Source organism: Polypterus senegalus, chromosome 6 (genome assembly GCF_016835505.1).
Source record: "Polypterus senegalus isolate Bchr_013 chromosome 6, ASM1683550v1, whole genome shotgun sequence".
Taxonomy (NCBI): domain Eukaryota; kingdom Metazoa; phylum Chordata; class Cladistia; order Polypteriformes; family Polypteridae; genus Polypterus; species Polypterus senegalus.
Genome location: NC_053159.1, coordinates 81464241 through 81491326, shown reverse-complemented (window position 1 = coordinate 81491326; position 27086 = coordinate 81464241). Strand labels below are relative to the sequence as shown.

General features: G+C 38.2%; 1 protein-coding gene across 2 annotated transcripts; it reads left to right on the top strand.

Moving 5' to 3' along the window:
* Nucleotides 1–4423: 4423 nt before the first annotated feature.
* zgc:92380 (uncharacterized protein LOC445086 homolog) lies at nt 4424–26731 on the top strand. Of its 2 annotated transcripts, XM_039756418.1 has the most exons (8): nt 4424–4918; nt 7429–7511; nt 7930–8086; nt 11935–12099; nt 12549–12674; nt 17853–18073; nt 24131–24159; nt 26498–26731. In XM_039756418.1, exons 1-8 carry the CDS (start codon nt 4547–4549, stop codon nt 26593–26595), a joined length of 1251 nt encoding a protein of 416 aa, XP_039612352.1. In that variant the 5' UTR covers nt 4424–4546; the 3' UTR covers nt 26596–26731. The 2 variants fall into 2 exon arrangements, with proteins under 2 accessions (XP_039612352.1, XP_039612353.1); XM_039756419.1 differs by lacking the exon at nt 24131–24159 and having other exon boundaries at nt 4425–4918.
* Nucleotides 26732–27086: the final 355 nt, after the last annotated feature.

Sequence of the window (27086 nt, the reverse complement as noted above, 5' to 3'; positions counted from 1 at the left end):
TGGTGCCAGATACCACAGGACACCTTCAGGGATCTTGCAGAGTCCATGTCTCAAAGCTGTTTTGGTGGTATGATGGGGACCTACATAATATTAGGCAGGTGGTTTTAATGTTGTGGCCAAGTCAGTGCATTCACCATAAAGCAACTGACACGTGGGATGCAGGAGGTCCTTAATCATTTCATTATTCACAGAAATGAATTACCCAGCTAAATAAGAGAGAGAGAGAGACACACACACACACAGCCATAGATTTGAATAAGAGTTATAAACAGAGCCTTTAGGAGTAACTATCAGGAAAGATGCCCCATACACCCACTTGAGGAATTAAATACCATGTCTTTTGGCTGTAAAACTTAATGTGCAAATGGTGGACAAATATTTGAAGTGCCTATGAACAAGCAGTGTAAAGAGAAGGTACAGCTGATTGAAGAGAAGCCCAAAATGTTTCCTCCTACAAACAGCTGGTATATCCCATCTTACCTTTGGAGTTTAAGGTGAGCCTCATTTATTTATTTATTATCTTCAACATTGCTGCTTATATTTTTTTTCTGTAAATATGCAGTGTAATAAACAAAGAATTGACGCAACAAAGTCAAAAAGTGTTGGGGAATTGACCCGTATAATGTCCGGTGGACTGATGAAAAAAATAAATTGATCAAAACAAAAACATTTGAGAAAAGTTGTGAACTTGTGGTTATATAGAAAATGGTGACCGGAAGGAAGCATGGCTGGAAGTGACATCATAACAGGAATACGGAGGTGACGCCATCATGGAGGGACTGGAAGTGACAGCATAAAGGAGGGACCGGAAATTATGTCATCAGGAGGAGCTGGAAGTGACATCATCATAGGGGGACTGGGAGTGACGACATCGTCTGTAATCGGAAGCAGAAGTGATGTCAGAATGCCATTTTGAGAGTACAGAAATGGCGTAGGTAAGTGAATCAGACTGTTTTTTTTCTTCTTTAAGTCTGGTAAAAGAAGGTGAGAGGCATTAATGCTCGGAATCAACCCTTCATCTTGCGATAATTTACTCACCTCCTAAGCTCCTAAGCTCCTAAAATCCAGTTAAATCTCTTTTTTAGGGCTTGGCAGGAGAATAGCTGTATTTGTTTGCAGATGCCAATAAACAGAACATTAGATTGTTTAGGTAAGTTCAGCTACTTTGTGTAGGCACAAGCACTCGTGTGTGACAGTAGTTTCTGCTCTAGTAGCTGTGTTTTCTCATTTTGGAGGTATACTGATGGGGATGCAGCTCCCCTACAATGTAGTCCCACCATTTGCAGCCCAACCACCTTGGCCAGCAGGCATTGCTCCACCTTCTTATAGATTTGAAATAAGCAGACAACTGATTCCTTATACACAGTGTTAGCCAGTAAGATGCAGGTGGAGCAAACAAAATGTAAGACTGGCTATGGTCTCCTCAATATTTTACATATACTGACAGAGTTATTATGTTTTACGTAATACCCATGTTAGATTCTCCATAGATCCCAGCACCATCCACTGGGACTCTGAACTCACTCCCAAAGAGGGAGAAGACTGTAGCTAATACATAATGTTGTAACCATTGCAGGATTTAATCCATTCCATGCTTACATCAGACTGGTCCTCAAATACATTTGACTGCTATCAGAACTTCTGAAGCTACTGTACAGCCAGATGCTTTGTGGTAAATGTAGTTGACTGCCATACTGTTGATTTACTTCCCTGCAGAGCTACTGTGTGTTACTGTAGCTATCATTTCAGTATGATATAGTTTGTCTTTATTTTATGAAGCTCCTTTTATGTCTACTTCTCTGAAGCTGCTTCATCCAATTCTATAGCCAAATGAAGCTGGAGCCTATCTCAGTAGCATTGGGCACAATGCAGGACAGGTTACTATTCCATGCACACTGACTCCTAATCATACCTTGGCCAAGCTACCTTCATCAATTTATCTAACTTGCACCTCTCAATATTCTGGGAGGAAAAAAAAATGCATTCCCCAATGAAAAATCCACACAGGTATGGGTAAATGTGAAACTCCACACACATACAGTAGTGAGGATTCAATTCCAGAACTCCAGAGCGAGGAGTCAGCAACTATTGTGTCACCATGTTGGCTTTTCAGTTAGTTATGCATATTTATTGATAAAAAATGCATTTTCCATTTAGATTTGCCAGCTTTTTGCAAACTAGAACAACTGGTTCATTGACTTTATAAAACTTTAATCATTCTTTATGGGATCCCTGATACAGGTAATTCCACCACTGTCACACTGGTGAGAACAAAGTTTTACTTTTGCAGTGCTTTCAGAAAGTATTCAGAACCTTCACTTTTTTCACATTTTATTATGTTGCAGCATAACGCTTTCCCTCAGCAAATAACTCTCAGCACCCTGGAATGACAAAGCAAAAACTTGAATTTAGGAATTTTCCAAATGTATTAAAAAAAACCCTGAAATATCATATTGACAGTAATGTTTGTCTCTAGTGCGCTGTTGAGATGTTTCAATTGTGGAGTCAGTTCAATTAATTGCACTTGTTTAGGAAAAGCACACAGCACTCAATGTAAGGACCTGCAGTTGAGCAAAAACCAAGCCAGGAGGTTAAAGGAATTGCCTGCAATGCTTGGAAACAGGATTGTGATGAGGCACAGATCTGGAGAAGGGTACAAATGTACTGCAGCACTGAAGCCCCTCAAGAGCACAGTTGCCTTCATTTTTTTTTAAATAGAAGATGTCTGGACCAACCACAACTCTTTCAAGAACTGGCTGCCCCGTGAAACTGAGCAACTGAGGAAGAAAGATTCTTGGTTAGAGAAGTCACCATGTACCCAATGGTCACTCTAGCTAAGCTCCAGAGAACTTGTGTGAAGATGGGAGAAACTTCCAGAAGAACAGCCATGACTGCAGCTCTCCACTAGTCTGGGCAGAGTAGCAGGACAATACATAAGAAACCCACAATCCAAGATTGGACTGTCTGGCCTCAATTCTAAGTGTCATGTCTGGAGGAAGACAGGCAACTCTCATCACCTGTGCGAAACCATTCCAATGGTGAAGCATGGTGGTGGTGGCAGCATCATGCTATTTTTCAGCTGTAGGGACTGGGAGACTAGTCAGGGATAAGGGAAAGCTGAACAGAGCAAAGTACAGAGATATCCTTAAAAACCTGCTCTAGATCACCCAGACCTCAGAGTGGGCCATATGTTCACCCTTCAACAGGACAATGACTCTAATCGCAATGCAACATCAACACAGTACTGGCTTAGGGACAACCCTGAGCATGTCCTGGAGTGATTCAGCCAGACTTGAACAATATAGAACATCTCTGGCAGGACCCGAGAATAGCTGTCCACCGAGAGACCTCATCCAACCTAATAAAGCTTGAGAGGATCTGCAGAGAAGAAGGCAGGAAATCCCTAAATTCAGGCATGCAAAGTTTGTCATGTAAGACCCAAGAAGACTCCAGGCTGGATTCCTGGCCTAAGGAGCTTCAACTAAGTACTAAGCACAAGGTCTGAATACTTATGTCTATGTGATATTTCAGTTTTTTCTGTTTAATCTATCTATCTATCTATCTATCTATCTATCTATCTATCTATCTATCTATCTATCTATCTATCTATCTATCTATCTATCTATCTATCTATCTATCTATCTATCTATCTATCTATCTATCTATCTATCTATCCTACAGTGTTCCTCAAATATCCTCAAAAACATGCTGGTTTGTTTAACCGGTAACATTACACTGGCCCAGTTAGCATCATATGCCCCAGGGAAAAGCAGTGTGCTGGTGCCTCTGTTTGATAACAAAACAGAAACATACATAGGCATCAGAAACATTGTGGCCATACGTTAAGGCAGCCCTGGATATGGTTGTGAGTGGGCCCCTGTGATGGACTGGTTCCAGATTAGAGGATTAACTTTATATTATATTATTTGTGTTTTTCAAAAAAGAATTCCTTGTCGATTTTTGATGGCGTGAGCGAAATGCACTGAAACGGTAATATTTCCCTTGGTTATTTTGTCTTTTCAGTAGACGCACATTAATCCGAAGGCTTACCTTCCTTATTTTTCACAACAACGGACATTGTTTATCTGTAATTTTATCCCCTGCTCTCACTCCTTTACTTATATATTGAACATGCAAAGTTTTCGTGTGGTGTTACATAATTATAACAATTTAGGGAAAAAATGAAACTGTTATTTAGGACAGAATTGATAATCTGGTTCAAACCCCAACCCCCAGAATGTCACTGAACCGCACTCTCGGGTTCTCCCACTGGATACCTGTTCTCTTTTCTTCGCAGCCCGTCGCCCTTTTCCAATCCCGGAGAGTCATCTGTTAACATCCGCCTCCACCGCTGATTTGTCACCTCGCCGATATTTGCATCAGGGTGTGGCGCACAGGTGAGCACTGCCTATAAGAGATCGCTTTGGGAGCCACAAAGAGCCCCGTTCTCCATAGCGGTTTTGGTTTCTCGCAGTCACTCGAAGGCAGCACGTCTTTTTTAATTCTTTAAAATTTATCGGCTTCTTTTTCCTGATAATAAACAACCATGAACCGAAGCATGAGCAGGTCTAGTCTGATGTCCAGTAGCGCATTCCAGAACGCACTACGATCAAGTGCTGCCACCGTTTTTGGAGAAGGTGGCGGCCGGGCAGCTCGCATCGCCATACCTGCCATACAGTCACTGACCAACAACCTGCGCTCCTCTCTGGACCTCAACGCTTTGAGCGCTGTAGTCAGTGACAAAGAAACGATGCAAGGGCTAAACGACCGTTTAGCTGGCTACCTGTCCAGGGTGCGAGGGCTGGAGGAAGCGAACATGCAACTAGAGAGCCAGATCAAGGACCTGATGACCAAGAGGGGCTCTACGGAGAGGGACTGGAGCGCCTACGAGAAGCAGCTGTCCGAGTTGAGAAAGCAGGTAACGACAGAACTGTGAAGGCTCACCGATCGGGGACGTGGCGCCTTTGTCATTGCGTTCAACTGTTTGATTTCCTCTTTTCATTATCTAAATTCTTTTTGCTAGGGTCAGGGCTTTGTTTCGCTCACTTTTAAACAAACACTCGGGTTCTCTTTACCCGGAACCTGTCAATTTTATTTAAAAGGGGTCTCGTTTTTCTTTAACAAGAAAATAAATACATACAGTACATGTGAACGAATCAGAAAAGCGCAAACGGTTGTAAATTGTATTTTGAACTTCCTTCAGTTTCTGATTATGCCTAATCGTTAATACGGATTATGAAGAATGCCATTAAATATGTATTTCCCAAACCGTACTAATTCTGTCTTAAATTTGAATATGCATTCCCCAGTGTACTAATAACCCTGGAATGAATTCACATCTTTCTTACCTGAAATCTATCTTTGTGATTTTAAAAAGAAATTGCAATGAACTGTAAAAGGAACAAACTAGCTTTCGCAGGAAATAATCCACGAGAAGGAACATATGACTGAGCTGCCTTTTAGAATGATTTTAAAACAGTATAAGATGCTCCTTTTACTAATTCCAACACAATTTTTAATAGAAAAATTGATTTGCCTCTTACAATTATTATGCGACTCATCCATCTATCCATTTATCCATCCATTTATATGTATGTATATGTATCTGTATATATATATATGTGTGTGTATATATGTATACTGTATTGTATGTGTATTTATATGTATACTGTATATGTATATATAGTATATGTGTATATATACTGTATATGTATGTGTATATATATACTGTATATGTATGTGTATATATATATATATGTATATGTGTGTGTGTGTGTGTGTGTGTGTATGTGTGTGTATATATATGTATGTGTATGAAAATGTAACATTTCTAAAATGTCCCTAAATTAGAATAATAGAAGTGAATGTATATAATTATATACTGACTATTAAGTTAACCCAATTCAAAATTACTTACTTGGCCATTGTATCATTTTTTATTTTTGCACCTTTGATTAGATATGTTTTACAAATGAATTAGTAATAGAATAAGAATAAAAGAAGACCTGCGCTTTCTCCATATGTATACATATTTTTTAATCCTGACAAGACTTGATGCTCATTTGATTGCACTATTTGAGTAAAATACTCCAAAAAGATAACAGCCCAAGCAGTTCTATTTCGGTAATTAGACATAAAGGATTTGGTACATTTACTTTACAGTACTTAAGAAGAATGTGCTATAGGTTAGAGTGCTTTTCAGAGTCATCTCTAAGTCAAACATTTGCAGTTATTTCCAATTTCTTTTGTAAAAGTAAGTCTCCGTCTTACTTTTGTTTGCATCCCATGTTCTTTTTTGTTTTCCTTTAGCTTAGGCTAAACATCCTAGCATTTGCCTTCACTGCCCTTCATTTGCTGGTGGCGTGCAACACTAAATTACTCAAAGATGTATCTAATTTCCCGTTGATCCTTGGTGATGGGTGCATGCTATTGTACACCTTCAAACATATGTCATTGTATTAGAATACAATTGGCACATTTGGTTGATAGACAAATGAGCCACACCTTGTACAGCAGCTGTCTGTTGTGGATGAAACGCATCATCATGAGAAACTATTATTAGAAATGCATTTCAATTATGAATGCATAAAACCTATTGTGTTCATCATGGAATACATTTAGTGATGGGAATATGGAGGGCAGATACATCTCAGAACAGAATTTCATATGATCCTGATGTTTTAACAGCCTTTAGCAGATAATAGTTTAGGTCACTTTCAGTGTTTACCAGTTTTCTAGAACATGGAGCTGAGACTGTTCCTGCAAATGAGAAGCACATGTAATGAAAAAGATATACACAGTTTTTATCTTTGCCAGTGCTAACTTTAACGGCATCACATTTGATGAAAGTGTTTGGTGTGTAAACAGCACGTTAGCCCTTTTAGTTTTTTAATTTTTACATTTTCATCTAAGAGGTTTTTTTTTTAATCTTCCTACATTCATTTAATTTTCTAACATGTTATGCACAGATTGAAAGTATTGACTCATGAGACCAACATCTGCTTTGCGGCTGTCTTAATAAAAATAATAATAATAAAAATCTGGGTGAACATTCATGAAACCAAATCAACTTGACTCAAAATAAAATTATAAAATACTCACTTAAGCTTTACATTGTATTATCAAAGTTTTTCATGGTTGAGTTAGTTTGAATTTTGGCCGTATCTGATGTATACATCATAACGAGTCGGTTCATTTACTGTGCTGGGTATCATTTGCATGTAAAGATGAACAGAGGGAAATGACACCATGAGGGCTTATTGTACTTGAGCCGGAATTAACATGTGCAGCAATGAGCTGCCAGACATCTAACTAGAAGACAGCAATGGGTTTCAGTGGAGGCAAGTATGGGTGGGAATGTCGTGTTGGCTTCTGAACTCATGGAGGGATTTAGAAACAGACACGTTCACTTGTATTTTGTTTGTTTAGGTTTCGGACATGACCATGGATAATGCCAGACTGTTGCTGCAGATAGACAATGCCAGGCTGGCTGCTGATGATTTCAGAGTCAAGTGAGTTGTATTTTTAATGAAACACTGTTACCATTTTTTCTCATTTCATCTTACAAAACTGAATCTATTTCTTCTGTCCTCCAAGTCTACATGGATTCAAGTTATATCAATAGGGTACCTGTTATCATACGAGATCTTACCTTTACAGCAGAATACTTTTGCAAAAAGTACAAATAAAACAATTTTTTAATATGTATATGATACATCTACCAAAGCATTAGCTACACTATATACAGTATGCTTTACACATGGCAATAACTCTGCTATGACTGCTATAGGTTTTTTAATAGCACCATACTCCAAAATGACTATAGATTTAGTTCAATGTGGATTCATAATACTTTGGCATTATCCTTCAGAAACAAAGTTGATTAAAGTTCAACAAAACTATCATTTAACAAAATCATGGCCTTTGCAGGTGGGAATCAGAACTGGCTATGCGTCAGAGCGTAGAGCAGGATATCTATGGGCTGAGGAAGATCATTGATGACACCAATGTGAGCCGCATGCAGCTGGAAAATCAGATTGAGTCAATGAAAGAAGAACTGGCCTACCTGAAGAAGAATCATGAGGAGGTAATGGCTGTGGCACAGTGTCAGTGGCAGCACGGCTGTGGACATTGAGACACTTTTAAAAAAGAAGAAACTAAGTCAATGGCAAAAGTTTAGATTCTTTCCATAGACAAACCCAAATTAATGTCTTATCTCCCGTAAGCTCTTTGAAGCAAATACAAATGATTATTTTGACATTTATAACTATTTGTTAGAGTGGGGTTTTCTGCTCACACATATCAAAATCAGTCATATGGGGCAGCTTGACAGGTGACTACAGCCCGGAGTGATTGTAACCTAAAATTGGCTAAGACCCCATGAGACATTAGGCTAAGCATCCATCTGGGGCTGTATTTAGTGCAACAGACAGACTCTAAAGTGTCTCTCAAGTGTAAAATAACAGAAAACACTAAAGAAAACTTCACTGTATATTTTACAGTAAATTACTGGCAGCTGTAAATATTAAAGAAAGAAACTTACATGAGATTTGCAGTACTTTACTGCAATCATTGTACAGTACTGTATTATTCTCAGTAAACTACTGTAAGCACCTCTGTTGCCAGTACTGTAAAATAAACGCTTAATAATCATGAACGCTGTAAAAATGTACAATATAACATTTCTATTCACAATTAAAAAATATATCAGAAATATTAGATTAAACGTTTATACTCAGATATATACAGCATATATACAAGACTAAAGTAAAAAATAAATTTAGAGTCATTAGACTATGAACTTTCTAACAATAAGTCTGTGCATTTTACCATGAAGAGAAGGTTGCTTTTGTGAGGTTATGTGTGATTACCAGCTTTTCTGAAAAAAGCCCAACTTAAATCAGCTTATAATAATAATAATATTTGGCAGATTTCTTTGAATTTCTTTCTCACTGACCAAAGTTGTGAGGATCACCAGGAAACAATTGCACATTTACCCCAAGGAGGCATTTCTATATGCAAATCATCATCTTTATGCAAATATGGAATTGTCTGCTGAGAAAAAGTCCTGAAAAATTGCATAATACTGCAAACAAAGGTCTCCCTCAGGTGCACACTGCTGAGAAATAATCAGTCCAGGGTGGAAGATGATTCATTTTATGGTGTATCAACTTAAGCCGTGTTGTCTTGAGGTTACCTTTGTGATGTGGAGTGTGTGACAGGTTTCATTCCAAATTTGTTTATTTCTAAGCTAAAAATGTCGACCTCGCAGGCAGTATGGCATCACCAGAGTATAATCATTTTACTGTAATAATGCTTAACTGTAAAATATTTCGTAGAATACATTGTATCATGCAGTAAAATACTGTTAACTAATATGAAAGTACTTTTTTTGGGATAGATGCCTGAAATATTACATTAATTCCTACAGTGAAGGCCTTTCAGCTTCTAGTATTTATGTTGGATACTGCCTTTGTAATTCACCGAATACCATACATGGTTAAATAATGTCTGTCAGTGGGAATTGTATAAAACAGATCCATGGACATGTTAATCATGATTGGTTTTTGTCAATTTTAACATAACAAGTTATTCTGTTTAATCCAACTCAAGGCCATGTGGTCTAGAGCATCTTCAGCACTGGGCATAAGGCAATAAAGAGTCCAGGACAGGTAGCCAGTCTATCACAGGCCCATTCACACTGTGATTCTATTGGAATCTCCAGTTAATATATATAGGTAATTAAATCTAGAGCATTGCCACTGTCAAGCATCAGTGCCAGCTATTACACTAGCATGCCAATCTATGTAAAAATAATGAATTTGAACAGCATTACCAAATGGCATTTTGCCCATACCTTAGTGTACCATAACTAGAAGTACAAATCCACATTGCTGGATCCGTAATGTGGAACCACTTCCCGCTGCTCCACCCTAAGCAAATTTTATTGCATGCAAAGTTTAAACCTCATTTAAATAAAAATAAACAAGAAAGATGTTAAAGCAGCAATCTTATTTTGTTTCATACTAAATGTTTAGCCAATTCAGTAACCATTTTTATTCTTATCTAGCCCTTACAATGTCTTTGGGTCAGATTTTACCCAGTTTTGTGTTTGAAATCCATAAAAGTACCTTAGATGTCATTTGTTGAGCATCTTAAATGTCATTTCCTGTAGAGGTCAATGAATACAGAATAGGTTTGTGGTGAAAAATGTGATATTCAGGGCACCTAAAAGGGGTTGCCAGATTTGGGTGAAAAAGACTTGTAAGACACAGCATCGGGTAAGCATATGAAGAAACTATAAGGGTTAGAACAGGAGTTGCCAAGTCTGGTCCTGGAGGGCCACTGTGGCTGCAGGTTTTCATTCTAACCCTTTTTAATTGAGTGCCCTGTTTGTGCTGTTAATTAACTTCTTGTAAATTAATTTTAATTTTGAATTGCTTTTTTCTCCTGAATTTCGTCATCGTTCCTCTGAATTGTTTCATTTCTTTCCTTAATTGGCACCCAAATAGAAATGAAATGTGAAGTGAGGGAGCCAACAGAAGACTAACTAAGTCAGGGCCTCAAACTCCAACCAATTTCACTCCAACCAGCTGCTTAATGAGGTGCCAGTTCCTGTCGTTAGTTAAAACAGTTCTTTAATTCTATGGGTTGTTGTTGCTCTCGTGGTGCATTAGCAGATATTTCTGAAATTATTGATTTTCTCTTTTCTAAGAGAATTGTTAAAATGTTTTGGGGACCTGAGCAGATCAACAATCCTGAGACCTTCATCTTTCTTTATTTTCAGAAAATTGTATGATGGACACCAGTTGTTTTGGCTCATTTTGTATCTCATTGTTGTTTGGATGCTAATTAAGGAAAAAAGAAACAATTAAGGGCTCTGAGTCTTCAAGAGCAAATCAATTAAAATTTGTTCAAAAGAAGTTAATCAGCAGTAAAAACAGGCCACTCATTCAGATAAGGGTTAGAATGAAAACCTGCAGCCACAGTGGTCCTCCAGGACTGGAGGTGGCAACACCTGGGTTAGAGCACATTAAGAGAGGCAGAATCATAATTCAGAGTTTACTTTTGGTTCAAAGATTAATATTGGTGTATTCTATTAATTTTGATCTAATATTCTGTTATCATCACGTTTTCCCTATCTACCCATGATGCTCTATTGTTGTTGTTAATAGTGTGGATTGCCAGCAACATGACTGAAGGCAGTGGCATTGAAACATCACTTTTTGGCGGCTATTAAACAAACACCATGTAGCAGTAAATGTCCAAAATTTGGATAAAATTCCTTCCAAAATTACTTGTAAAGGAATGTAGTTATTTAAGTAAAGCAGTACACGATAGCTGTAAACTTCACATCAATGGTTTTGACTGTGATTTTTGCTTAGTTGTTTCAGTTCTGTAGAAAGATTCTCATGATTCTGGTTTTCACCTTGGCCTCCCTCTGGTTATGTTTCTAAGTTTTATTAAAATAAAGCTGTTCCAGTTCTTATGGATGAGCATTTCTGACACTAATAACAGGTACATACTGTATGTTTAGGACATGAGATAATCAGCTGTGTCCTCAAATGGTTATGTAATGGAATTTAAAATGTGTAGATATCTTATTCTTTTTTGAGGTCCCAGAAATCTTGAATTCCTTAAAATGAAATTTGATCTTTACTCCAAAAGATAGTACTCTTTAAATCAAACCTGTCAGCGTCTTCATGAATACAGTTTGGTAAAAAAAAAGTCATTTACTACATAAAAGTTCTTTCAGGAATAATTGGGTTAGTTGAAATGCAATGACATTGAAGATTAAGAGGAAAAGCCCAGGAGAAATTTAGTACTAATCCTCTCTGTGCCTAAATGCAATTCCCTCAGAGAGAAAGATGGACGATAATACTGGTAATTTCCCTGTTCTTTCATACAGTTATTTATTTAAACTTTTTTTTACAGGAAGTGAATGCCATACAAAGCCAGATTAACAATTGCCAAGTGGATGTGAATGTGAAAATACCAAAGAGTGTGGATCTCAGCGAGACCATCGAGCAGATTCGCAATGAGTATGAGAAGGTAGCCCAGAAGAATCGCGAGGACACTGAAGCCTGGTACAAGAGCAAGGTGGATACAATAATTAAAGCTTGTGAAGTAATAAATCAACTTGTGATTTCCTTGCAAAAGGCAATATATTTTTGTAAATGATTGATATTTAAGAGAAACGCTCAATACATTGCTTTATTTTACATTTTTAAGAGTCCACACACATTGAACTTATCATCAGCTTGATGAAAAAGGGTTTTTAATGAACACAAATGACCTCTCCCTACGCACCATACAATGTATTCTCTTTAAAAGTATATTCTTTTCACACCTGATTGGATTTAAGATTCAGATTTCATAACTTTTTAGTTAAATTAATGCTGATCACATTTCCTGGAGCATTGTGTGTTACCAGTGGAAAAGTGAAAGCCAGCATTCTGCTTAACAGCTAAATAAGAAACCAGGCCAGCTGGTGAAATCTTGCTGAAGAATGTAACCTACGCTTTTTTTTATTTATTTTTGCATTCTAGTTTGATGAAATCTCAACAGAGGTCAGCCACAACACGGAAGCACTGCAGAAAGCCAAGAGTGAAATCAATGAGCTGCGGCGGCAGAAAACGACACTGGAGATTGATATACAGACGCTGGTTAACATGGTACTTTGTCCATCCACTTTAGCAATTCCTAGAATTTATCCTAACAATGTGAAAGTGTTGCTGTTCCATTAAGCATATAGAGAGTTTTGTCCTATCAGAATTTCTTTCTTGTATCCATTTGTTTCATTTTGACAAAGAGTTAAAGCAAGAGAGGTGCCAGATTGTTTTGATTATGTGGCTCCATAACATTTTAAAAAAAGCCTCACTTTAAAAACTAGTTCTCACTTTCAAAAAACAGGCCTGATTTTCAAAAACTAAACAAGCAGGCATTTGTGGCCTGCCCACCAAAAAGGGGCAAAACCTATCAATCTCAAGAAGGAAGAGAGAAGCTGTGAAAAAGCCCAAAATACTCTAGGAAGGGTTTATCTAAGTAGGCAATACAAAGCAAACAAGTCCTGTCAGTATTCAGAAAGAGTGCAAAAAATAACCAGAAACCAGAAATCCGAACAGTAGTTAGAATAATAATAAACAAACTGAGGGTGGTCCTTCAGCGGTTGATGTCATGGTGGACCCACATCTTGGAGTTCCACCCACAGAGCACAACGAATGCAGCACAAAAACTAAATACACAATACATAAATGGAAAAAATAATATTCAAAACAATATTAAATGCAAAACAATATTAATTACATTTAAAATAACACTAGGCAATACAATTTATTTATTCATTTACTAGGGGGCTTTGCCCCCTGCTCGCTTCGCTTGCCAACCCCTCAGCCTGCAGTACGTGCCGGCCACTTTGCATGTCTGCTGCTCGCGTATGTGAATTTTACTTTCATCAAACAACAAATCTTTTAATTCTCACAGATATGCCTCTTCATTGGGAAGAAACACTACTTTTTCCTGATGGCACATCAATTAGACGATCTACAAGTCTCCAACTTAAAGTTTAAATCCAAACAATATCTACATACTCCTGTCATATCACCTATGTCCATGTATTCAATCTTTTTTTGCTGTTCTGTTATTTCACCGAGTAATAATTTCTGTTTGTTTGCACTAAGGCGATCTTTACTATCATTTTTTTGAGACTTTTGAATTTTAGTGCTTTCATTATCTCTAACCTGCTCTGCACTTGTATTGCGCCAACGTTTTTGAACTTCTTTATGACGTTCTACTTTGTCATCTACTCTTTGTCTAATATTTCCAGCCCTGGGCGTTGTTAAGTCTCGTCTTGCGGGACATAAAATTATCTCTCTGAAAAAGTCTTGTCTCATCCCTGGATTTTTTTTTTATATAATAGAGAGATTTGTTTATGTCACATGGTGAACATTACAGTATTTTGTTATGCTACATTTGAATATCTAATCTGGCTTTAAGTGACACACCATTAAAATTATAGTAAATGTATATTTCCACTATATATACATGCTAGGAGTGTCTCACCTAAAGGGTAGAATTGTACAATTTTCTGCTGTACTTGGCCTCAGGATCCACATTAGTCAGCACACATAGGGGGACTCTTGTGTTGGCATCACTTCGTCATTTCAGAAAAGTCCTCATGAAACTGTTCACCATGCTCATTGATGACTCTGAGATTTCTTGGGGGAAAAATCCAAATGAGAGTCCAAGAGATTCATTTTTAAAGACATGTTACATCCCATAGCTTTGTATGACTTACAAAGATCATCCAATGTCTCTTGGTAGCTGTCCGCCTTATGAGTCCCAAATATCAGCTGCCCATCTGGAAAGTTATAAAATGTTCACAAACAGCAGTAAACACATTTTAATCCTGAATGTAACTTAAAATACTGCACACCTTAATAAGGGTTTATATACTAAATATACAGAACAAAAATGATATAACTCAAAAACTCTGTTCCATTTACGGACATAAAGTAGCATTTCATTTCAGGCCAGATCCACATGTTTCCAAGTTCATTTTTCATGTGTGTCTTGTTATAAATAAGAATTGCCAAGCAATGCCAAGTAAATGGTGGCTGGTGAGAGAGAATGCATGATCATTGCAATGCCAAAGTCTGCAGAGTATATAATGAGATTGGCATAAATGAACACTTCACACTAGACTAAAAAGGCATACTTTCATATTGTATTTGTGAAAGACTCAAACCAGGGAGAAAATTTATGTACTCCACTGAGGCTGCCAAACCTGTGTTATTATTTTGGAAGCATAGGAATTCTGAAAGACCTGCAGTCGTTTGACTTGCTTCTGTAGCTCCCACATTAAGTAAGAGTTCGCTCCCCATGGTCCTGCCTAGAGCAATGCTTTTCAGTTACTGGGTCATGACCTGTATTTGGTCCCCATGCTGCCATTCAACCACTGGTTCATGGTGGGTTATTTAAGTGGTCGTCATAGCTGCACAATGTATTTCCGCTCCCAGCGTCCCCATGGTGATGTATATCTTCAATTCACACCCTAAGTGAGTTGTGAAGACACTTACACATAGTTTGCATCATCAAAAAGCTTGAGAAACATTGGTTTACTGTAGAGCTTTACAGTTAGTGAAATTACTTCCAGTATACAGGCAAGTCGCCTAGAGCTGGATACACCATTTATACACTTGCTATTTTCTTACATCTTGTTCTGTTATGCTAACTGAATCTCAAGTGGCTTTTCCCAACTAACATCATCTCATTTTACGTGAGGTACAGTGTAGACTGTATGTACCTTCTGCAGTGCGACTAAAAATCTTTGAGGCAGAATTCAAGGAGGCCGCAGAAAACTTTAAGACAGGCAAGGTCATGAGTAACAAGCTTAGATGTACCTCTAGCCTTTTTTTGGCAGGGTGTTTCAATGGAAAACTAAATAAAGCTGTTTTTTAACTGGAAATGGCAGATTAAATACAACCGAAGTTCCCCATAACCCAAAATAACAGAAAATATGTAGTTGTAAGGAAAATGCAAATCGAATCTCCGAACTTCCGTGTCTTAACTACGATACATAAATATTTACAAAATGAAGAACAAACAACTGCACACACACATAAAGTCCAAATATAAGGTAAAATTATAGCAGGAAATGAAAAATGGATGGAAGCCAGTAATTCTAGGTAATATAAATGAAAGTTGATGAATCAGTTCAGAAGGGAATGTTACAGAAATCCAAAAATCAAACTGACACCCATGGGAAGGGTGAAATGTCCAAAATGTCCTTACTGTTGAAGGTAACTAGATGAGAAGTGCTGATGGGTTATTTTTTTCAGTGAATGATAGCGACATTTGTAAAGGTGACGGTGACAATGATGTTTTACAGATAATTTCCCTTCTTTATTCTAGTTGAAATGCATGGACCTTTTTATTAAATTATTCAACCTGGAATTAGAGTAGTTGTTACAATCACATGAAATCTCCACCTTCAGAAAAAGGTTAAACATTGCCACTATTGACATCCTTGCTGTTTGTAGAGGGAAACGCTTCTTCAAGAACATTTAAATATAGAGGAAAAATGTCAGACAGACAGAACACTTACAAACACAGAAGAAGCTCATCTGATGTTTTATGCTGCACTGCTACAAACTCGATGAGCCTCCTGTTGGAATGCTGGAAGTGCAGTGGTAGTTGGCAGCAGTCTGTGGTGGTTGATAACTTAAACTTAATTAAACTTTTACCTACCTTATGGTTATAACTCTTCTTCCTATTGCAACAAACCGATTTTTAGTGTGACGGAACTTTTTCCCCTTTCAGAGTCACGAGTGATAGTGTATTTTTTTATGATTTTCTTCCAATGAGTTTGTGATTTATTTCTCTTTGAATGATACAAAGGTATAATTATTTTAGCTCTGTGACCTGTCAATAGGTAGCATTGTGGTCCTCTGTTCATTTATCAGACCCATGAATAACGTAACATTCACAGACCCACTCAAGCCTGATCAAGGTCACAGGGGCCAAAGTCTGTGGTGTAAAATGCAAATCTTTTAGCTAAAAATTCAAGCAATTCTTTCAAATTGTTACACATAGACAGTCCTTTTACTTTTTTCCTAGTTCCTACTGTATACCTGTTTAGAGTTTATAGTCATGTTAGTTTTACTCATTATAGTCATCTATATTGTTTTAAAAAAGAGATTTGCATTTACCTCAAACTGTAAAAATGTATTGTACTGAAAACAGAAGTGGGATGAGTTCTCTGTATGTTTAGGTGGAAGTTAAATATGCAAAGTTACAGAGGCATTGTTTTAGTAGTCTCTGGGCCATAACGTAGCTTCCTCAAACTGCAGTTGATACACAGAAAAAAGGAGTAACCAAAGTGGATCTGGCTACAAATTCCTTATTGTCTGATGTGTTGGTGATGTCTTAGTCTTTTTTAGGTGACATGATCCTAGTGGTTTTAGATATTATTCCATTTTCTGTAATTGATATCTGATGTGTGATATGTTTGCGTAACATAAATCTAACTGGATGTTTATGCCAATTAGGGTAACTGAAGCGAGCTGAGAGCAATTTTATTGTTTCATGTCAAACAACACTGCCAAGGAAATATAATTAAATTGTCTTCCTTACCATATATGTTGCTTAATTTAAAGCCTATGTCAATGATAACATACTACAGAGCTATTCAAAAAGAATGAACTGATTTCATTACGCAATATTTTATTAAGTAAAACTAATACAAAACTCCAGCAAAGTCCCAAGTATTCTACTCACAAACAAGTTTTATTTCCTGTCTTACAATTGTTCAATGTGGCCATCACCTGCAGCATGGGCAAACATCAATGCCATAAGAGAATTCCAGGAAAAGTCCAGGACGGTATGAAGGGGGCCCAAGACCTTGCTCTTTGTGCTTGGCCTGCGAGATCTCCAGACCTCACCATGTGTGATTTTTTTCTTGTGGGGATATGTAAAAGATCGCGTTTATGTTCCACCACTACCCACTAACCTCCTTGAGCTTAAACATCGAATAACAACAGTGATCCGGTCAGTGGAACATGATATGCTGATACGCGCCTGAGAGGAATTCTCTTATCGCATTGATGTTGCCTGTGCTTCTGGTGGTGGCCACCTTGAACACTTGTAAGACAGGAAATAAAACTTGTTTGTGAGTAGAATACTTGTGACTTGGCTGGAGTTTTGTATTACTTTTCCTTAATAAAATATTGCATAATGAAATCGGTTCATTCTTTTTGAATAACCCTGTAAGGCCTGGAAAACGCAGTCAATTGTGACACATCATTATCAAATGTGTATGCTGTCCTCTCATTTCCTTTCTTTCTTACTTTTAGAACCGCTCTCTGGAGGACAACTTGAGAGACACTGAGAACCGTTACAACATTGACATGACGAAGCTTAACCAGATCATTTTGGGCCTGGAAGCAGAGCTAGGGGACGTGCGCAGAGACATTGAACGGCAAGCCCAAGAATACACTCTGCTGCTGAACACAAAAGTGAAGCTGGAGGCCGAGATTGCTACCTACCGTCGGCTCCTTGAGGGTGAAGAAGAAAGGTAAGCGTCAGTTCTGAGAAGGCTCATCACTGGAACTCTTGAGGACAGTGAGCAACACTGGTCTGCTCATTTTCATCAATGTAAATATTCACCAAAACAACATCGTCTTTAATTTGCTCTATAAATTAATTAAAGAGTTCTTATTATTTTAAACATATTTGCATGGCAGATTTGGCGGCAAGGCTATAAGTTTGCAGAATTAGCAATTAGAAATTATTTTCAATAATATTACACTATGCTGTCACAATGCCACACCTTACGCCAAACAAGTATCCTGACGAAATTCAGAAGTATAATTTATTTTTCTAACTAAATCATGTAGCTGTCTGTTCTTGCTCATGGAAGAAATTAAAAGGGTGTTACTACAGAAGACTCCACATTTTGGAGACATCTACATGCCCAATATGGATTTACCACACTTGCTTGTCACTCTAGCTACTGCTGTCAGGGCTTGCTGCCCACCTCCATGAATACATAGCAGGAGTATTGTAGTGCTTCATAGCAAGTCTCGTGTCTCTCTCTTTGTATTTATTTAACACCACCTCATCTTGGTTCTACAACTGCATTTGCTTTGTAACTGTTAAGAATTGGGAGGAGTAGAGAAGTGGTCCAGAAATGCATGTCATTTATTGTGATACCTTCTTCTCTAAATAGTAAATAAAGAAGTAGAATAGTCTTGATAGATAGATAGATACTTTATTAATCCCAAGGGGAAATTCACATAATCCAGCAGCAGTATACTGATACAAAGAAACAATATTAAATTAAATAGTAATGAAAATGAAAAGAATTAAAATAAAATTAATGTTCGCATTTACTCCCCCGGGTGGAATTGAAGAGTCGCATAGTGTGGGGGAGGAACGATCTCCTCAGTCTGTCAGTGGAGCAGGACCGTGACAAAAGTCTGTCACTGAAGCTACTCCTCTGCCTGGAGATGACACTGTTCAGTGGATGCAGTGGATTCTTCATGATTGACAGGAGTTTGCTTAGTGCCCGTCGCTCTGCCACAGATGTTAAACTGTCCAACTTTAATCCTACAATGGAGCCTGCCTTCTTAACAAGTTTGTCCAGGCGTGAGGCGTCTTTCATCTTTATGCTGCCTCCCCAGCACACCACCACGTAGAAGAGGGCACTCGCCACAACCGTCTGGTAGAACATCTGCAGCATCTTACTGCAGATGTTGAAGGATGCCAACCTTCTCAGAAAGTATAGTCTGCTCTGACCTTTCTTACATAGAGCATCAGTATTGGCAGTCCAGTCCAATTTGTCATCCAGTGTCATCTTCCATTATGACACAATTATTTTAGCTGTGTTTGTTCCAGAAAATTTCCTGTATGAGCTGGTCAAAATTCGTATTCATAATAACACCCATAATTATTACTAGCTGATAACAAAACCAAGAGATGAACCTAGCAAATGAGGACACACATGCAGCAGCAAGGGGTGGGTGCATAAGTGACAAGTGCTTTTATTAAAATCATCCAAAACCAAACTGTGTCCGAATAGTGTAGTGAAAACAATCCATAATAAATATATAACCCATTACCAATCTGTACTGGTGGATGTTAAAATTAAATAAATAAATCCATAAAATATGGTTTAAAAAAAAGCAGGAAACAGTCTTCTAAAATCGCTTGAGCCCTGGTGCAACACTTTAAAACAGGCATCTTTCCGACTTATGCTATTCGGGCCTTGTCAACCAACAGACAGATATCCTTCAGTTTCGGCTTGTGTCCCTGCCACCCATCCCATGGCAATCCATGGGGTGCCGCCAAGCCTCCATTCCCTCAGACTCCCTCTACCATTTCCCGCCTTGCAGGGGAATTCCTCCAGAGCATTTGTGTTGCTCCTGCTTCCAAGCCCAGCAGAAACACTGTCAGCACCCTTCAGTGCCAGCCACACTCTCCTTTTCTAGGCTCACATTCCTGTCTGCCTGCTTTTCCCCCATACACCTGCGTGCTGTTTCTCACTCCTGCCCTTCTCTCCAGCCTTTAACCTGTGCTCCCTTTTGGTCTCATCTGTCTTTTTCTTTTTCATTTTCCCTACTGTTCCATACTGGCTCCTTTGAACTCTGCTCCCTCATTTGGCGCAGATGCGAGGAGCAGTCTCCTCCGTTGCCGCATTAAGGTACCAGACTGATCCACCCTTCTATACATTTGTGTGTGGCGCAATTATTCTGCACTCCAATTCACCATAGATCGATATTCACCCGACTGGAGTCCTGCACCTTTACGGGGACATAATTATTTATTTAAAAAGTCACCCTGCACCACGGATCATTCATCACATAGGTGAACAATTTTTCCAGAAGTGCTCATTATACGTAGGAGGGCTGCTGCTTCCGATTCTTCCACAAATCTCTATGCATTAGCCAGTTATCAATCATTTACAACTATTTCTCAGCTGAACACAAAGGAAGAGCTCTGCCCTTACTGACCTTCCATGTCACTGAGCAGATAGCATGGTGTATACTATTGACAGGTCTGGGCTCTTTCTTTATATGGAGCTCAGGAATAAAATACTCAACTCAAATTAGTAAGCTGGAAGAACACAGTAATACAACAATAATATAATGTTGCAACATATGCTTTCTTCTGTAATTAAACCTTCTGAGCTAGTTTGGATTTTGTATGACCTGCCACATGTTAGTTGGATTGCAGGCTATCCCTTCTACTAAAGGTCATAGCAAACCTAATTGTGTTGAACCATTTCGCAAAATGGACCCGTCGTATTTAAAACCTGCAAGATATAAACATCTGGAGGAAAACAGTTGCTAAAATTGAATTTGAGTTGTTAGAATTTTTATGAATTTACTGATGAGCCAGGTAGCCATGATCTGTTATCCACAAGAAACCAAAGTGATTCTTATTCTGATCCATGAAGAAACTTGAGGGCAGCCATCTCTCAAAGTCTGGGGGAGGGTATATTCAGTAAGTAATCATGTAACTGGCCGCAAGTTGGTGTGTTCTGTTTTGAGTGCATGCTATTATTTAACTGCATGATGTTTGCTGTTCTTTTGTTTGGATTTGTGTGAACTGGTTGGGTAAAGGGTGTGACTTTCCACAGATTATTTGGGCTACTTTTGCACATTGCTTTTTGCATGAAGTCTCACATTTCAGTGCTTTTCCTGCTCCGCAAGTTATCGAGCAGTAAAGGTACTGCTTTCTTTTCCTTACAAAGACAGATGTATTCATATATTTTTCATAACTTTGCACTAAAGAATTGATTTTTAAGAATATTAATATGATGCACTTACAGGTAGGTCCATAAATATTTGGACAGAGACAACTTTTTCTAATTTTGGTTCTGTACATTACCACAATGAATTCTAAATGAAACAACTCAGATGCAGTTGAAGCGCAGACGTTCAGCTTTAATTCAGTGGGTTGAACAAAAACATTGCATAAAAATGTGAGGCAACTAAAGCATTTTTAACACAATCCCTTTATTTCAGGGGCTCAAACGTAATCGGACAAATTAAATAACTGGAAATAAAATGTTCATTTGTAATACTTGGTTGAAAACCCTTTGCTGGCAATGATAGCCTGAAGTCTTAAACTCATGGACATCACCAGATGCTGGGTTTCCTCCTTTTTAATGCTCTGCCAGGCCTTTACTGCAGCGGCTTTCAGTTGCTGTTTGTTTGTGGGCCTTTCTGGCCGAAGTTTAGTCTTCAACAAGTGAAATGCATGCTCAATTGGGTTAAGACCAGGTGACTGACTTGGCCATTGAAGAATTTTCCATTTCTTTGCTTTAATAAACTCCTGGGTTGCTTTGGCTGTATGTTTTGGGTCATTGTCCATCTGTATCATGAAACGCCGCCCAATCAATTTGACTGCATTTAGCTGGATTTGAGCAGACAGTATGTCTCTGAACACCTCAGAATTCATTCGGCTGCTTCTGTCCTGTGTCACATCATCAATAAACACTAGTGTCCCAGTGCCACTGGCAGCCATGCACGCCCAAGCCATCACACTGCCTCCACCGTGTTTTACAGATGATGCGGTATGCTTTGGATAATAAGCTGTTCCATGCCTTCTCCATACTTTTTCCTTGCCATCATTCTTGTAGAGGTTGATCTTGGTTTCATCTGTCCAAAGAATGTTTTTCCAGAACTGTGCTGGATTTTTTAGATGTTCTTTAGCAAAGTCCAATCTAGCCTTTCTATTCTTGAGGCTTATGAGTGGCTTGCACCTTGCAGTGCACCCTCTGTATTTGCTTTCATGCAGTCTTATCTTAATGGTAGACTTGGATATCGATACTCCTACCCCCTGGAGAGTGTTGTTCACTTGGTTGGCTGTTGTGGAGGGGTTTCTCTTCACCATGGAAATGATTCTTCGATCATCCACAACTGTTGTCTTCCGTGGACGTCCAGGTCTTTTTGCGTTGCTGAGTTCACCAGTGCTTGCTTTCTTTCTCAGGATGTACCAAACTGTAGATTTTGCCACTCATAATATTGTAGCAATTTCTCGGATGGGTTTTTTTCTGTTTTCGCAGCTTAAGGATGGCTTCTTTCACCTGCTCCTTTGACCGCAAGTTGTCTGTTCACAGCAAAATCTTCCACATGCAAGCACCACACCTCAAATCAACTCCAGGCCTTTTATCTGCTTAATTGATAATAACATAACGATGGACTTTCCCACACCTGCCCATGAAATAGCCTTTGAGTCAATTGTCCAATTACTTTTGAGCCCCTGAAATGAAGGGATTGTGTTAAAAAAATGCTTTAGTTGCCTCACATTTTTATGCAATCTTTTTGTCCAACCCACTGAATTAAAGCTGAAAGTCTGCACTTCAACTGCATCTGAGGAGTTTCATTTACAATTCATTGTGGTAATGTACAGAACCAAAATTAGAAAAAAAGTTGTCTCTGTCCAAATATTTATGGACCTAACTGTATAGTGAAAATTGTTAAACGAGTACATATTTTTAAAATAGACGTATTTTTGCAGGCCAAGTGAGCTCAGAAGTATATTCCAAGTTAGCTGATAATAATGAGGCTTCGCTGTTTCTTACAAACCAAAGACTATAATCGTCTGATGCCTAACATGGCCATTGGCACAGAGTCTTGCAAAGTTTATTTCACAGACCAGTGTAGATTTAAACTTTCTCTGTATATCCGTGCTCTTTGTATCTTCTGGGAGCTCTTGAGTCCTTTGATATTCCAAAGATATAATGGCTAGGTGGACTGATGACTCTAAATTGCCTATGAATGAACAATTGTGCATGTGGGCCTGAGGGTATTCTGTGATCCAGAGATGGGTCCTGCCTTGTACATGATGCTACCAGGATGTGCACTGGCTCTTCAGGTCTCTGTATTGAAAGAAGCAGAAAAATGCATGGATAGTACGTAAAAATGGGCACTTAATACAAATCAATAATGCTGTTATTACCAATTAGGGTGTCAATTATTAGGCTGAAATTAACTCAGAATGGTAGTACAACTTAATTATGCTGGTATTACCAATTAGGATGTCGATAATTGGGCTAAAATCAACTGAAAATTTTAGTACAAATTAATTTTGCTGTTATTACCAATTAGGATGTCAGTAATTAGGCTGAAGTAAACTCAATATTGTAGTACAAATTTATTATGCTGTTATTACCAATTAGGATATCAACAATTAGTATGAAATAAACTCAAGGTGGCAGCTAAAAATTAATAAGGCTGTCATTACCAATTAGGATGTCAATAACTGGACTGGAATAAACTCTTCATGGTAAAGAAGGCCATTTGCAGACAAAGGTCAAATTGAACTGGACTCTCACCTCAAGGTCAGGAGGACTCGGTGTGATATGAAACTGAGGAGGTCCTCATCAGATAATGGAGGAGGAATCCACTAATGAGACTGGTGTACACTCAGTTTATGGAATTCAGTTCATCTAAAATGAACACAGTGGTTCTTGTACATTTATTTCATAATAGAATTAACAGAATATTTTTTATTAAATAAAGCCAAAGTGAAAGTAGCCCCTTACTTTTAAACTTTGTGCACTAAAAAGGTAATCTCAGTTCATTTGTCATTCTGTGCTTTTTTGCATTTTTTAATTTTACAGAAGTCAACCAGTGATGCCACTAAAAGCAGGTAAGCTGACATTTAAAAACTGACAGTTTTGTACTTTTTGTACTTGAGTTAGGGTGACCATATAAACCTTTGAGCAATGGAGTATCTACTAACTTGGTGCTTTACTAACCCACATCTAATTTCTGTGTGTTGTGAAACCTAATCTTTGAATAATCCGCATGTCCATGCTCACACGTTCTTAGTCTGGCACGACTGAAAGATTAGTATCCGGACGATGCTGTTGATCAGTTCTCAAGAAGTGGGAGCTCAGTTTGACGTTTGTAGATGGGTGCAGAATTGGCTCAGACACAGGAAACAGAGGCTGATAGATAGTGTGTGGAGCCCTGTAAGAACTTGCTGATGTTAAGAGTGGTGGTGTTCCATAGGGGTCAATGTTAGGGGGCTGCTATTTTTAATATATATTTAGATAGGTATACTGTATAAGTAACAAGCTGGTTAAGTTTGCAAGATAGGGTTAGGGATTGGAAGATAATCTGGAATTTATTGAATCATTACAGAGAAAAGCCAAGCAAAATGACACCTTTTATTGGCTAACTAAAAAGATTACAATATGCAAGCTTTCGAGGCAACTCAGGCCCCTTCTTCAGGAATTGAAGAAGGGGCCTGAGTTGCCTCGAAAGCTTGCAAATTGTAATCTTTTTAGTTAGCCAATAAAAGGTGTCATTTTGCTTGGCTTTTCTCTACATTCATAATGGCTAACACGGTACAACAGCCTAGTACTACTTGAATCATTACAGATAGACTTAGACAGCATACAGGCTGGGACATATTTGTGGCAGATGAAATTTAATGTCAGTCAAAGTAAAGTATTATACATAGGAAGTAAAAATGTTAGGTCTGAATATACGATGGGAGGTCTGAAAATAGCGAGTACACCTTATGAGAAGGATTTAGGAGTCATAGTGGACTCTACACTATGAACATCCAGACAATGTTCAGAAGCCATTAAAAAGGCAAACAGAATGTTAGGTTATATAGCACGATGTGTGGAGTACAAGTCCAAGGAGGTTATGCTCAACCTTTATAACACACTGGTGAGGCCTCATCTGGAGTACTGTGTGCAGGTTTGGTCTCCAGGAAACAAAAAGGATATAGCAGCACAAGAAAAAGTCCAGAGAAGAGCGACTATGCTGATTCCAGAGTTAGAGGGGATGAGTTATGAAGAACGATTAAAAGAGCTGAGCCTTTTCGGTTTAAGCAAAAGAAGATTAAGAGGAGACATAAGTGAAAAGTGGATAGAGGCTGTTATTTTAAAATGAGTTCGGCAAGAAAACAAGGATAAGCTAGAAACTTATTAAGAGTGAATGTCGCACAAACATTAGGAGTTTTTTCTTTACACAGAGAACCATAGACACCAGGTAGTGTGGCAGACATTAGGCCTTTAGAGACTTTCAAACTTTGACTTGGTGTTATTTTAGAAGAATTAAGCAGATAGGATTTGTGAGCTTTGTTACGCTTAATGGCCTGTTCTCATCTTGATTGTTCAAATGTGTAAGGGATGGATCTTAGCAAATCAACTGCTGCATTTTAAATCCCTTTGTCTGCAAGTAATAATACTACACATTATAAAAGGTTTTCATGCCTCACTTAATCCCTATTGCCAGTAGATAGCTCCTCATAGCAGGCTAGGAATGTGAAGTTAGGGATGGATAGATAGATAGATGAGAATGAACAGGGCTATATTATTGACAGAACTGAAAGAAGCTGTAGATAGATATGAATATGGCTATAGAAAAGATAGTTGCTATAGATTATAAGATGAGCTATGTAAGAGAGATTACACCTGTTGTATATTTCTTTACACGACACATTTAGCCATTAAAACTCAGTATCCCAGCACAAATAGCAGATTCCTAACATTCCTGAATGCATAAATAAGCAGTGTGGCTCAATGGTTAAAGTGTTAGAACCATTTCTAAAGGCTGCAGGATCAATCTACACCTTGACTCGCAGTGTGACAGTGAGTGAATCACTTAGCCTTCCTATTCTACTATTGGAAAACTATACGCACGTAAAGATACTAAACTAATCTGTATATACTAAAGAATGAGATAGTAGCTATTTACTTGAATAGCACCCTGGGATGGTAATTCCTTTAGAAAGGTAAAGGTTGTACATTTATGGTTAAGACTTTGGACTTAAAACCCTGATGTTGTGGGTTCAAATCCCATTACTGGCAATGTGTGTCCATGAGCAAGTCACTTGACCATAAACCATAAGAAATGTAACCAATTGTATCATAAATGTTGTAAGTCGCCTTGGATAAAGGCGTCAGCTAAATAAGTAAATGTAAATAATTTGCACTGATTGATTAATTAATATCTGACATTATTTTCAGAGCCAGTAAAGCAGACAATTAAGAAAGTGGTGGTGATCAACCAGGAGCTTGTAGATGGAAAAGTTGTGTCTCATCGCGAAGAGGAGATTCAGCAATGAAAAGCTTCAGACAGAAGCACAAGCCCCACTCCATTTGTCCTCTCAACAAATTCAGCACTCATGTGATTTCAAGATTTTGTTTTTTGTAGCTCAACTGGGGTGTTTTGAGATAAAAATAAATGTTTGATTCTATGTGTTCAGTGGTCTTGTGTTTTATATTTGCATCTCTTCAACTAGTTGCATATACTGCAGACATTTTGTGCAACTGCTTCAGCATCTGTAGGAGGGTCTATGAGATGTTTCATGAGTAGAAGTCTTCAAGTGCAGACATACGCTTATAGTTTCTGATGATATAATAACTCCTCCATGAGTTAGGTAAAATCTGCAAGTATGACTGGATTCCTGTGAAAGCTGACAGTATGATGACAATCATACCCTCTAAATTGGGTATCAAAGTAAGCAAATGGCCCGATTTTACACTTGGCTCTTTAAGTTCTAGTAAGCTTACACAAGCCTGTTTTGTTAAACATTAACTCTGAAACTGAAACTGG

What these genes read in the sequence shown, in the direction of transcription:
- zgc:92380 (XM_039756418.1), top strand. Translation starts at nt 4,547, where the DNA reads ATGAACCGAAGCATGAGCAGGTCTAGTCTGATGTCCAGTAGCGCATTC. An exon ending in TGTCCGAGTTGAGAAAGCAG is followed by an intron (nt 4,919 to 7,428) that starts GTAACGACAGAA and finishes TTGTTTGTTTAG; the next exon opens with GTTTCGGACATGACCATGGA. An exon ending in AAGCCTGGTACAAGAGCAAG is followed by an intron (nt 12,100 to 12,548) that starts GTGGATACAATA and finishes TTTGCATTCTAG; the next exon opens with TTTGATGAAATCTCAACAGA.